The following is a 14,145-nucleotide window of genomic DNA, read 5'->3' as shown; positions in this document are numbered from 1 at the left end:
GACTTGAAATGATGACAAAGACCCTACAGTACACTTAAGTAAGATGTAAGTAACTGGGTCAAATCCATATTGGGACAAATACAGCCTGCGGTGCAGTAAGACCTCTGCTGTCTGCAGCATTAAGCTTACAGAAAGTTTAGAAGCCAAAACCGCATAGACACAATTTCCTCAAGTTTTTCACCGGGACTGAGGAACAAGGGGTTCCTGAGGAAAGTAAACCTCAGGCTGCAACAAGATAATTTTGATTCACCATAACTGACTGTGAATGTTTCGATATTATCATATGTTATCTTAGATTAGAGTGATTGTACAAACATTTATTTTTCTCATATTTGAAACAACAGGCTTCATTTTCCTTCCTCCCCTTCTCCATACTATGCATGTATGGTCAGACCAGTATCGCTAAGACTAGGATCCCTAGTTATAGGTCTAAGCTTCCTTACCCTTCACTATGCTGCAGAATGGACACCATCATCTCAACAGCCAGGGCTCCAGCAATCATGGCAAGACCTGGTCTACTGACTGTGCACTGCTGATCCAGAGTCCGATCCCTGGTCGACTGTTTGTGAGAGAAAAACAAACAAAATAAAAACAATGACAACAACATAAACAGCTGGTAAAACAAAAATGAATTGTAACAACTGATCAAAGATAAATGATGTGCAATCTTGTACCATTTTACTTTAATCAACAAAAAATACTCAGTGAAAAAACAGCAAACAACAAACAATTATATCATTGACATTATAAAATAAATTTCCTTTTTAGAAATTTACAAAGAAGATGTTCGTCCAATTCAAATGTTAATATTTCTCTAATGTGCGACAGCGGGCTGGAGCCACATGACATTTACAGAACAAGTCAGGGCTGAATAGTTTACAGCAAAGGACTTCAATAGCTGTTGAACAGCTTTCGAAAATTACTCATATGAGAAGGTCAGGAGGAACAAAAAGAACAAAAAGAGAAAGTAAAGAGTGCCAGGGTACAAAAAACATACACAGGAAAAATGGTGATGGCAAGAAAATGTGATTCTCACAAGTATAATGTTTTTGTCAGGCATCACCACTTAACCATCAACAATATATTATTACCTTATGGCAGCCGGACAGGTTTTGATAAAAACATAGAAATATGTTTACCTTATACAAAACTAACCTACACTTTGGCTTTGTTTTTTGGTCTAAAAGACTTTGTCTCTTTAGCTTGATGGATGCTCATCGCTCAACTATGTTTAACTAGATGCTGACTGTCTGTGTGGTGCTGTGCAAGTGGGTGAGTCAGTTTCTGAAAACTAAAACAATAAACTAAAACAGCCTAAAAGGCAGTAAGTAGGTATTTGATCAATCCATATAAAAAAGTGAATAGAAGCCAAATTAGGTTGAATTTATCATGAAGAAAATATCTAAAAGAATTCTCCTTGTGTTCATTCCTATGTTTTCACATTTTTTTCGAGGACATTAAGTAGTTGAATAAGCTCAGTGTTTGCTTGACATCTGTGTGTTTTTCTCACATCTCCCGGTGCCACGACATCGTTGCAGAAGTAGCAGCCCAGCTTGTGTCCTGGGATGTTGGAGAACAGAGAGGATGCTGGGACGGAGGGCGCAGAGCCGGCTGGTGTGGAGGATGAAGAGGAGGCAGAAGAGCAGGAAGGGGAGGAGTCGGCGCCTGCAGAAACATTCTGACTGACGGGGGGTTGCTTCAGCCCATGGCGCATCACCACAAATGTGTCGAAGCCTAAAGCAGCATTCATCACCAGCTGGAATAACATAAAAACAATAATGGTAAATCGGTTATTGAAGATATTTTCAAACAGTGGCAATACAAGATCTCAAATAGCGTTGGCCTGAATAAAGATGTTTTCCATTTGTCCAAAGCACACACGGCACATTTGAACCAAATCAAATTACCTAAATGGCTTCTTCTCCACAAACAATAAGGGAGCACTGTGTTGAATCATTTTGATGAAGCGGTGACAAAAAGCCTTAATAGGCTCTTTAGAATGTTGAAAACATCTCGACCCTCAGGGAAGCAAAGGAAATAAATCGTAGAGCCAATTTGTGTCTGAAACAACCCCGCGGCACAAATGTTTGTCGGAGCAGGCCATGGAGGAAACCTAATCAGCAGGCCTGAAAACACTTAGCGGCATGTAGTGATGCAAGAGCTGCATCAGTGACACTACTGGAGGTATTACAAGTTCCTGACACAATGTTCGATAACTCCGGACATTGCCTAGAAACTGACACAATTCCAAGAGACACGCAGAAATGTTCTATTTCCTGGAAGATGGCCTCAAAATTTGTTCCAGTTTAAAGTAAAACAAGAATTACGACACAAAATCATGAATGTCCCCCACCCGCTCCCATAAGGCTGTGTCGAAAGTATCAAACTAGATATCATTTTATTTACCCTGGTACTACCATAGAATAGAGGGTTAGGGTTAAACATACTCTGTGTATGTGTGAATACAGTATAATCTTTAAAGATTAAACAAGGGCATAACTCTGTCAGTGCTCCCACCAGGCAACTGCTCGGTGTTCTGTTTCCTTGCTCAACACCAAATCAGCAGACATGTTCAGTTAGGGACTAGCTGCTGATATAAATGGAGCATTTAGCAGATAAAGAAGCACATATTTCTCCCAGAAGTTACTGATATTGTTTATGTATTTTTCAAGAGCTGGTCATGAGTCAAGGTCTACATATATAGTTATAATTATAAATATTTATTCACACAACTGTATGTGCGTTCGTCACAAGACAGGGCCTCTTTCACATCTCATCATGTGATTCATTGTTTATGAAGAGAATATGACAAGCGCAGCTTTAATTACCCCCACATATAACCCCAATCCCACCAGTGATCCCACTGTTTAGTTAACTGTACACACTGTACAGTTAACACAACGTCCCCTCCTACCTTCCTCTTGCTGCCAGCGATCACTGTCGGCAGCCAGCGGCTCTCCCTCGTGTCCATCAGCAAGAAAACCACATCGTGTTCGGAGATGAGTTTCTCCAGCTGCTCGACATCCCGCTGGGCCTGGGCCTGAGTGGCCGGAGAGAAACTCACTGGGTGACCGGGCATGGGGATGCTCATATTGTAGCCCTTTGAAATCTGAGAGGAGGGAAAATAGTACAGAGAAAGAAAGGAAGGGACAAAAGACACAGCTCATAAATTAAGCTGACAAGTATAGGCAAATGATTTTCTGAGGCTGAATACACAGTATCTTTGCAAGGGGGTAATCACATTATCACAACAGTGTAGATGTGACTCTCCTGTAAAATGTGAATATAGCAGAGTAAGGAAATCTTATTCCACAACAAAAGAAGAATATTTTTTTTTTTAAACACGGTAAGGTCAAATGAAAAGTGTAAATGACATCTTCTGTGGATTTAATAACTAAATGTCTCTTATTGTCCATATCTGTATTATTGGGACTATCACTGTGGCTGCAGTGGGTGCAGAGCTCCCAAATGTCAAGAGTAATTTCTCAGTCAAGAGACAGATGGAAAATGGCAGAGTTGAGGTGTGAGATCTTAATAAGAAGAAATGACACTTTTGCTGCATCAGTGGATATTTAGCCTTCGCTCTCCACATTTCAAGAGTGGGAGTTGAATTTGCATCGCACTGTGACGTAAGTGTTGCTAAGCTTTCACAGGATGAATTCAGGCCACAGAGATGATCACATTCCACAGTAAACATCCTCAACCGTCATCTTGAGAATGCCAATAACAGAATAATTCAGATTGTGTAAAAATCCTTCCCCGAAAGATGAGCAGAAGATGGCGAGTTGCTGCCTACACAACAAACTCTCCTGTAAATGTCACTCCACACTATTTGTCCACAGACAAATACCAAATCTGCTGCTGACCTTTTCGACAGTTCACCTGGTTCTGAGGATCACAATTCAATTCATTCAAATCTGTGCTTTCAGCTCAGTGTTTAAATCGGTCTTTGCTTCACACTGGCACCTGATGCTCCCTGTGTTCATAGAAAGAGAAGCATGAGGTAGAGGGAAGCCGACACACACAGATAAAAATAGAAAGGGAGGTATGGTTGCAGGTGGTATAGACACAAACAAAGTGTCCAGACATATCATGTCAGCACAGGCACATCCATCAAGTGTAACGCCTCACTCCTGCCTTTTATTCCCCAGAGAGTGGAGGGAGAGGTTTGGATGACAAGTTGATGACATGACAATTGTGTCTCTGGGTGTGTGTATGTGTGTGTGTGTGTTCTTGAGTGTAGGTGCGTTTTCTCAGAAGATAAATCTCAGGTCTTCTCGTCTCTGACACTACTCCTGACGCATTGAAAAGTATTTCAGGAACAGGTTGGGATAACTTGAAGTTGATTCAACCTTACCACATTGAAGGAAAAACTACATCTTTCCTCAGCAGTCAGACAGTGAGTGACTCAGACTGTGAGGTGTAACAGATGAGCACACGGGCAAATTGGGGAGGAGAGACGGCTCTTAGTCAAACTCAAGCTGAGTCGAAGCCCAGAGGATGTGAACATTTCATTATATGATGTGCTCTACATTTTCCTGACAGGGGACTGCCCACATCCATTCAAATGGATGCTGCCATACAAAATAAAAATATCACAGTTTTCAATGAATCATATTCAGAAAATTGCCATTAGTTGGCAGGTTTATGCAAAATCTATTGAACATTAACTTCTTTTTTTTTAACACTGGTAATCCTGACCTCACATGACACTATAATTAAAAGATGGGTGACCTCCCTCACAACGAAACAGAGCCCTGATGACTCTTGTTAAGGACAGAGGTTGTCGCACCTTGTTAAGCCCTATGTGACAAATTGTGATTTGTGAAAATAATAATAAAATTTGATTGATTTGATTGTTGTGAGTTTTTGCCACTCACTCATTCTGATTCAGTAATATAGCAAAAAAGAGAAACCCTGTCATTAATTGACAAAAAAAATGAAACCATGACAATTAAAATGCAAGTAATTTTTTCTGTATGGTTTATCCATCGCATCTCAGACACAATTACTCAAAAAGGAATATGATTATAAGTCTACCATAAACAAATGTTATCATTTCATTTGCAGCTGAGCCACTGTTGTCTGTAAAATGTCACAGGAAACTAAGACGTACAGGTTGAGATAAAAATATAGTATTTCAAATTTTCAGCATTTTATTTGACTCTAAGAACTCACCACCCCTGGAAAGATTTTGTTGAGTCGGTCGACAGCGGCCATGGCTTTGGACTTCCCTCCTCCGAGACAGTCCTCAAACTCATAGAGCGGCTGCCGAACTGGATTAGAGTACGAGATATTTGCGTTGTCTACAAACGTGATGTGTCTCACTCCCCATCCCTGGAGAACAAAGGAAAAACACATTCATATTTTTTAAAAGATTGTTTTGAACTGAACCTTCTCTAATGCAGCATTTGTGGGCAGATTTTAGTGAGAATGAAAGGCTTGCATGTATTTTCCAAATGAAGCCAATTTCTGCAATTTCTGTTCAGTTTGAAATAAGGGATGAATCAATGTGTCTTTCTAGCTGCTTATTACAACGTCTAACTGAACTATGACTTACAGTACAGAACATCTAAATTGCACTCACACCAGGAAATTACAGGTTAAAAAAAAAAAAGCATTGATGTGCATACAAAAGAAATTATAGAACTTCAGGCAGAAATGTGTGAACAGCTCTCAAATAGAGTCATTATATAATAGTTCTTTTAAAAGCACATTTACTTTACATGTTATCTTTACGTCGCTGTAATAAAGCATTATATTCTAAGAGCAAAAACATTAGACATTTTTCTCAATGTTTTAAGATGCTGCAAAGCTGAAAGTCTAGATTAGTTTTTGTGGAAGACAAACAAGATTCACTGACTTCATAGCTATCAGTTTGGGATGTACTGAAAACCTGCAGGTCATCAGCCATTTGGCTCTGGTTTTGATGCCCAGGTTCAGACTTAAACAGTGAATACACTGAATGAGAGAACAAATACCATTATCTCACTAGTAACTTAGTAGTATTAATATAGTATTTTGAGAATACGATGTTAGTCACGATAGAAAGACGTTGACTATTTACAGTATACAGCGAGTGTTGTGGTACACTTGTTCAGCCTGTGGAAATCATGCAGGGCCTGTGGGTGGCCAAGGAGGAGATACGATTTTGTTTATTGTAGTTTGACTGCAGGTCAGTTTGGGTGGAGGGCATCCGTCCCTTCAGTCTTGAGACAGTGAAGCTTCTTCATCCCCAGAGCGAGTTACAGAGATCAGTAAAGTTAGCCAGTTAAAGAACGAAGAGTTGTGACAATACTGACCATAAAAATCCATGAAAATCTGTCAGCAGTTGGCAGAAGTTCCTTGAATAAGGCTGTAGCACTTTGGAAGCAACCATTAACTTTCTTAACACTTACATTCTTTTATAAAATGATAGATTGAACGGTTTCCCAAGATGTTCTTAATCTTTTTTGCTTTCCATGGAATCCATTCCTGTAATTTTCTGTCTGTCAGTCCTTTTTGTAATCTGCTCTAAAGCCTATGTTTACAGATTTATTAATGATTTAATATTGACCTTCAGCTATGATCTGATTTTATTTACACCTTTAGCTCTCCACCAGATGTCCGTGACAGAAGATGATTTAGCTTCATCTGCAAATGTTTGATTTGATACCTACTAGTTGAGCACCTACTTAAATCCGGACACTTAACTGGTTCAGTTTTAAAGAGTCTGGGGGAAATTAGTGTCACTCAGTGTTAGGTGTCTATTTAACCAGTGATGAGGTGGCTCACTGGTTTGAGACACTGTGGAGGAGTTTTGCACAGAAAATATGACGATAGACAATCTGTGCATCCTGGTTGGGCAGCAGATAAAAAAAACACCCTGTGACAGAGCAACACAAGCACTCAAACACTCCTTTACTTTCCACCCTCTGTCCGTCCATCGCTTTGGTTTTCCAACCTTACCATCAGAGTCCTTGCTACATTGCAGCCCAGAGTCCCGGCTCCCAGGAGAAGACACTTTGTGCTGACCACCTTATCCAGGTCCAGGGAAGGAACCAGCCTCCATCTCATGAGCTTCAGGTTCAGATCCACTGATGACTCTGCAAGCCTGGAGACAGTCAATCAATTAATGTGAAGACCTTCATTACCGTACACTTCCATTCAGTAGTTAAATAGTTTGTCAGATCCTGTATAACAGTCAGAGGCAAGTCCAGTCACACCCTGAGTTTTACCTTTTAGGGTCCATGCATTCACTCAGGTTCACCATCCTGGGTCCCATGGCACCCTTAGGGTTCTTCTCCCAACCTACGCTCTTAGGACAAGCTATGAGAAAACACATTAACAGGGAAGCGTAAGCAAAAGATGTCCTTCAGGGTGACAGAACAATAAGAGAGGTAGCATCACCGCACCCTGTACACAAAACTCTTTTTTCTGCTTCAGTTCAAGTCTAGACACGTCTGTCACTCTGATTTCTGCCTTCACATCAGTACAATGACAGTGTATCCAATTTGTGGTGCTCACACAAAAATCACATTAGAAACCTATTCCAGAATCAATATCCCTGTTACTTTAGATAACCCACTGTTAACACTGTGAAACTACTGTGACCTGAAGAAATAGTCAAATGAGAACCATCGATAATGAAAAACACATGTAATTGGGTCAATTGACCCTTTATTTATAACCTGACCTGTGACATATACAAATATAATAACCTCCTCATGGCTGTAGGCCTCTGTAAACTAGTTAAGTAGCAAGATATACATATCTGACTTAGTTTGATGTATCTGGAAAGTTTTGATAAAGTGGATAACCTAATATCTTTCAAAACAATCCCAAATGCATAGTGCTAACCAATCAGAATCCATTTTAGTTGTCGTTGATAACGTCAACTGAGGTTTTATTTAAAAGGCTTGATGGGCTGGAGCGGTACACTGAGGTAAATGAAGACACCTCATCTGAACTCAACAAAGCCTTCACAGATCACAGGGCTACTCATTTTTCCTAGCCTGGATGCCAGACGAACTTAGCCCCGCCCACAACATTTTGGTCGGGCAGTTCGGTCTGGAGTCGCTCCATTGGGAAAAAATTATGGGGCGTGTTTCAACTGACCAGGAAGTAAAATTCCTCTTCGCTCAATTGGATAGACCTACAACCAATCAGAGCAACGTAGTATGTGACGTATGCTAAGCAACGCATTGTGAGTTATTTACTAACGCCGGGTTCACACCGGACGCTTCAGCGTAGTGCCAAGCCTTAAATAACAGCTGGCTCCCATCCACTCCCATGTTAAAACTTTGTGCCGGTCACACCGGAGGCTGAAGCACCGCGAGGCAGCCTTGGCGCAGCGTGGTGCTTCAGCCTCCGGTGTGACTGGCACAAAGCCGTGCAGCGATCTACTGGATCAACGGGTGATATTATTAGCGCTGCCCGGCGGTTCAGCGTCGCTTCAGTGTCCGTTGTGAACAGCCAAGCGCCGGGGCGATAGGGATTAGCTCGGTGCTTTGGCGTCGCCTCCACGTTCTGTGTTCCTCTTTCAAACTGAATGCGCTGTCGATGTCTTCTAAAACAGACTCAATGGCAGCATCTACACATCTCAGCTCGCCAGCGGCAGGCATGTTTGTTGAAAACGAATTCAACCCGAGGGCACTGTGATGACGTGGTTGATTACGTTACCGTTGATCATCTGTCAATCATCGTATAAAGCCCGCCCTGACAATCTGATTGGCCCGGTCCGGCCATAATTTTTTCCCAATGGAGCGACTCCAGACCGAACTGCCCGACCAAATCTGTTGTGGGCGGGGCTAAATTCGTCTGGCATCCAGGCTACATTTTTCCAACCTTCCATTACCATTTAAATGACTTTCATCCCTTTTTATACAGACGCAGATATAATGGAGAAGCTGTGAGAGACCAGCGCAGCTTGAATAGAGACAGCCTCAGAGAAGAGTGAACTAAGGCAGAGGATTCAGATCATCATCACAATACACATTCACACAAGTGCACACACATTCAAATGGAAGAGTTTAAATAGATGTTCAGAAAAAGAACGTCAAAGTGAGCCCATGTGAGAATGTAGCTGCCAAACGTCAGGAAAACTCCCAGCGATTGTAGTGAAGACGCGTTGAACATGCGACAGACACAAAACTGGGGGGGGGAAAAACACTAAAAGAATACAACAATCTCAGGATAAAAAAGAGGCGACATGCATATAGTTGATGCCAACAAATATGTCAACTTGGAAAGACTATGAGATTCAAGAGCTTTTGGTGATGAGGGCCAAGCCGGTGGCAAAAACATAAAATTTCTGCAGCAGCATTTATACGTCATGTCCTGCCAGGCATTTTCCTGTTGTAGTGAACATGTCTGACCTGGACAATATCCTGCTGTGTTCTTCATATGTGAAGAGAAAACTACAGTAAATGTCCGGACATTTTCCAAATTTCATGTCGGAGAACAGCTTAAGTGTCAAATGCACAAAGACCACCACACACGGGAAGGAAACCAGATTACCTGAGTTGTTGGGAAGTTCAGGTAGTTTGACCTGGAAGATTAAGCTGTGCTGAATGGAGCGGCTTCCCTGCAGAGTTCTGTCCCTGAAACACAGCACCTCCACTGTGTCCAGCTTAGACCCCCTGATACACACACAAATAAAGTGAATGTGAATATCACACAGTGAAAATAATACACAAAGAATGCAGAGATTAGAAGCTACACAAATATAATCTACAACTGAATATTGTGTGACAATGTGAAATCTCAATTAAATATTGAGAAATACTATAAAGAACAATATACTATAAAGATAAATGAGCATTCAAAAACACACGTCCACATACAATACATTTTCCCTAATATGGTGATAAATGACTTGAGTGGATTGCACAGTCAAACTAGACTCAAACAAGCGAGACATCGCGGCTACAATGAAATTCTATCTTCACCCATCTGAGCCAGTATCAACAGCTCATGTTTATCACTGATAGAATGTGTAGTCAAGCACAAGATTGACTGAGGTTTGTATTGGATAAAAACTGCCTCTGACTGCAACGCATGCAGGCGGATAAGCCCTTGGTCTCACAGAACACTATTGCTTAACTGGCCTCGATGAGAATTTGCGGTATGAATAATTATCCAACAAAAATAGTATAAAATAGCAACACAAGCGCCAGGAAAAACTAAGACCTCTGGGGAAGTGTGACAAGAAATGAAAAGCGTACACAGTGTTTTCAAACTGGTTGTTTAACTTAACTGACAGTGATGATGCAGTGTCCTTGTGACATGAACAATGTTTTCATTTCACAGTGATTCATATGAAATCTGGCAACAGATCATGTATTGTTTATGCTACAACAATACAGAACAACCCTTCTGCTGGTTTCAGATTCACACCTGAACTAACTACCTCTCTGTTTTTCAGCACAAACTCAAGACAAATTCATTTGAACCTGTATTGTTTATCCCCTTGTCCTTTGTATGTGTCTTTATGTGCATATCTGTAAATCACTTTAAACAATTACTGAGTTAAGTAAAGAACTTGATTAAAATAAAAGTGGAATGGTACAAAGTATAAGTGATTCTGCTTTGATAAAGCTCTTGCTGAGATGATAATATGACATGGACGATACAGCCTTGTTTTAAATTAAGAATCAATTGTTTTTCTAAGTACTGCAGGAGGCCTGCAAAATTTATTACAAACCAAAAACTATTTTAGGCTATAACCAAGATCTTCCATCATTGGACAACAGTATCGTTTCATTTATATTGTCACAATATTCCATCAGTGTTTTGAAATTGTTTCCCATTTGCAATCTCAGAGCACAGTTTTTCTCTTTATTGCTTCCATCTAGCATCAGATTCCAACTGCTGAGAATTTAACTGCAAGTTTTCATGGCACGTTAACTCCCAAGGAGGCAGATGCTTTACATGATATGATAAACACACGGTCACTGGCCGACATGGGATTAAAATGCCAAATTGAAAACTTCAGCGAAACTCTCTTGATCTGTATCGCTGTGTAAATATTTGAATATGCTAGAATAACAAGGATTCTAAGATTTAATGTTCTGCAAAAAATCTGATGTCTTGTACAAACTTCCCCACTGGTGTTATGAAATGTTTCTTCTGTGAATATTTACGCTAAATAAATCTCTCCACTAGACACATAAGAGCTTCCATGTACCACCAACATTCCTGCAACAACATGACTGAGTCGTCACTCAGCGACATCATAATGTATTTCAGTTATACTTCAACTCTAATGTCAAGATACACAGGATATTTAATGCTTGAATTAATCTCTCCCAGCGTTCTGCTACTATAATCTTCCGTGAACAATTTAATGGCATGTCCCTGCTGCTTGAATCACAGAATATGCAGTGTTAGTACTAGGGCTACCCAGTGTATTGTAAACAGTCAATATTCAAATATACACGTGTGTGGAGTGCACGTGTCCATAGCCAACAGCTGCTGTCTGTTTCACTAACATAACAATAACCCTTTGGTAAGGGTGCAGATATATACAGAGACACGTGCACACAGTACAGACGTGCAGCAATTACTTGGATCTTGCCTTCTCGGAAAAATTAGGGGGTAGCTTTTTTAAATCTTTCGGCTGAGAAAACAGTCAATGAAGTCATCACATCGCAACGGCTGCAGATACAGACTCGATCCCAAAATAAATTGTGGAGAGTCTGACCAGTTTGCAAGATATTGTGCAGAATGGACTTTGTTTATCAGGAAAATGTACAGCTCTGTAAACAAGTAGCACAATCTTAATAGTCGGTGATCAATCAAGGTAAAAGTGAAATTTATCTCTTTGTTGCTAAACTCTTACGAAGTCACTGTTACTAAGCAGCAGCCAGACTTTGCTTTTTCAGTGTGAAAAGAAACTGTTAATATTTCATTTTTATGTGATGTTTTCTTTCAAACTCTTCACAATCCGCTCCGGGGGCTGATTTCTGTATCAACAGTCTCACTGAAGATTGTAACCGCTTCGACTCAGAGTCAGGAAATCGGTTAGGAAGGGATTTCCTGTCTTTCACTTTGTGCCTAAATAAATTAAACTGTGTGGGCTTAGGGACATGCATAGGGAAATACAGGACAACGTGTATTTAAATGCACAATGTGGACCAATACATTCTCTAGAAAATACTAATTTTTCCCCTGTGCACACGTATGCACGCACAAAAACACAAAAAACATAGATTTCAGGTTTACCATTGGTAGGCTAAGAGGATCAGTAGATTCCTCAGAGGCCAGCCCGGATGTTGAGACAGAGTACACGGATCATAGACACCAACAGTTACCTAAATAAACAAACAAGGTGTGTTTACATTAAAGTGTGTGTGTGTCTGTGTGTGTATGTGTGTTAGTGTGTGTATGAGCGACTGCACAGTGAAGATTCAATATGTATCCAATATATCTAATCTATCTAATCTTTTAAATATTTTACTCATAAAGAATTATTAAATAGTTGGAAACTTTTACTAGATATTTGTAAAATCATACTGTTTTGATCTTATTGTGTATATGTACACAGTTGTATTGACTTAAAATGTTTACATAACTCCTACATTGTATTGACTTTTGCATGTATCTGTATCATAAATATATCTGATTATCTGAAAGATGAAAATTACATTTAAAAAAAGCATAAAACAAATCAAATAAGAATGCGTGAATGTGGGTCTATATAAATAAAATAAAATCTTGTCTACCTTCTTAGTATCAGTGAAGAATGTATCCCAGTCCCCGAGGGGAGCCAGCTGAACAGTGTCGTCTGTGTACTTCATTAGGAAATAAGGAACAGCGCTGGTTTCTCTTTTGATCGCCAGATCATCATAGGCCTCCTGCAAGGCTGCGATCTGAGACAGAAATAATGAGGCCACATAAATATGTAGCTTTGCACATCCACCATTGATAATAGCTTGTGGACCTGCGAAGGTTTACAGAGGCATTAAATCCACAATTCTAACATATTTGATTGAATATACAATTAACAAGGGATGAAAGGATGTTACTACATTTCAGATGGATAACTCTTTCTCTAACTCTTATAGTTTAAATTTTGACTCATTTAATTATTTTAAGCAAGTTTAAATTATATAAACTAGGTAATTTGGCTGAGAAACATTTAATCAATAGAAGATTATGTAGAATTTCTATCAGTAAGTACTGTAAGTCAAATAAATAGGTAAGTAAAGAAGAACCTCAGAAAAAACCATGTCTAAAAACATAATTTCCACAACCTTTTTAAAATTCCTTTTATTCCGTTATAGAACCTGTACACACTAAGACACAACATGAGTATTATATAATTCACCAAGAAGCTCCTTTTCTCTATAGGAAATAGGTCTTAGGACAAAAGAAATTTAAAAGGAAATGGGAATGCCAACAATATATACTTTAATCATACAGCAGGCTCAGGTTTTAAAGTCTATATTCAGAATTTGTACCTTCATCACTTTAATAAAACCCCTTCAAAAGAAGCAATGACGAATTCAGGTAATTAAAAGCGTTCTACCTGTTTTGCTGAGAAAACCTGCTCGAGGACAGAAGGTTGCTGGATGATCTTTATCGCCTCTGGGAAGCAGAGTGCAGGGAAGCAGAACCAGTAATAAAAGTGGTACTTCTTCAGGTCCTGAAAAAAATGTGTTAACAAACTGGAATTGAAATAATAGCAAGAAAAATGACAGAAAAACAGAAAGCTGTCAGATGTCACTGATATATGGAGCAAACACATTTATAATATACTGTTTGTACGCACTGCAAAGGTCAACAGGATGAATCTGGAGAGGATGGATGGGTCCTTCCACGCAGCCCCAGACTGTATGTCATCCCAAATCTACAAGACAGCAGGAGATGAATACTTAACTTCAATCATCTCATTTTCTATTACACAGCTCTCTGTCCATTGTCTGGATGCTTGGTCTAATAGATTAGTTTTGTGTCTTTAAATCATTCCATTGCACATCTTTTACCTCTTTGGCCTCTTTCTCCAGCAGAGCCTTCTTATCACTCGTCTTAAAGGCATCAAGTGTGTTGGTGTTATACAGAGTTCCAATAGCTGGACAGCAATGAGCTGGGGTGGGACCATCCCTGACAGCAAAAACCAAAACACTTTAATTCAACTGAATGAACATCCTGCATATGGTACAT

At 39.8% G+C, this 14,145-nt stretch overlaps 1 protein-coding gene across 1 annotated transcript in view; it reads right to left on the bottom strand.

The window, feature by feature from the left end:
* Positions 1 to 14,145, bottom strand: part of atg7 (ATG7 autophagy related 7 homolog (S. cerevisiae)) — a 66,268-nt gene that overhangs the window by 49,773 nt on the left and 2,350 nt on the right. The window contains exons 4-15 of the mRNA XM_053436233.1: positions 13,968 to 14,085; positions 13,754 to 13,831; positions 13,511 to 13,627; positions 12,705 to 12,851; positions 12,205 to 12,293; positions 9,499 to 9,620; positions 7,218 to 7,308; positions 6,949 to 7,093; positions 5,179 to 5,337; positions 2,915 to 3,109; positions 1,511 to 1,756; positions 444 to 559 (exon numbers count right to left, since the gene is read on the bottom strand). Coding sequence (XP_053292208.1) covers positions 444 to 559; positions 1,511 to 1,756; positions 2,915 to 3,109; positions 5,179 to 5,337; positions 6,949 to 7,093; positions 7,218 to 7,308; positions 9,499 to 9,620; positions 12,205 to 12,293; positions 12,705 to 12,851; positions 13,511 to 13,627; positions 13,754 to 13,831; positions 13,968 to 14,085 — 1,623 coding nt within the window. The remainder of the gene's footprint in view (positions 1 to 443; positions 560 to 1,510; positions 1,757 to 2,914; positions 3,110 to 5,178; positions 5,338 to 6,948; positions 7,094 to 7,217; positions 7,309 to 9,498; positions 9,621 to 12,204; positions 12,294 to 12,704; positions 12,852 to 13,510; positions 13,628 to 13,753; positions 13,832 to 13,967; positions 14,086 to 14,145) is intronic.

This window comes from Pleuronectes platessa, chromosome 2 (assembly GCF_947347685.1).
Source record: "Pleuronectes platessa chromosome 2, fPlePla1.1, whole genome shotgun sequence".
In the NCBI taxonomy this organism is placed as follows: domain Eukaryota; kingdom Metazoa; phylum Chordata; class Actinopteri; order Pleuronectiformes; family Pleuronectidae; genus Pleuronectes; species Pleuronectes platessa.
This window is presented reverse-complemented; position numbering and strand designations above follow the sequence as displayed.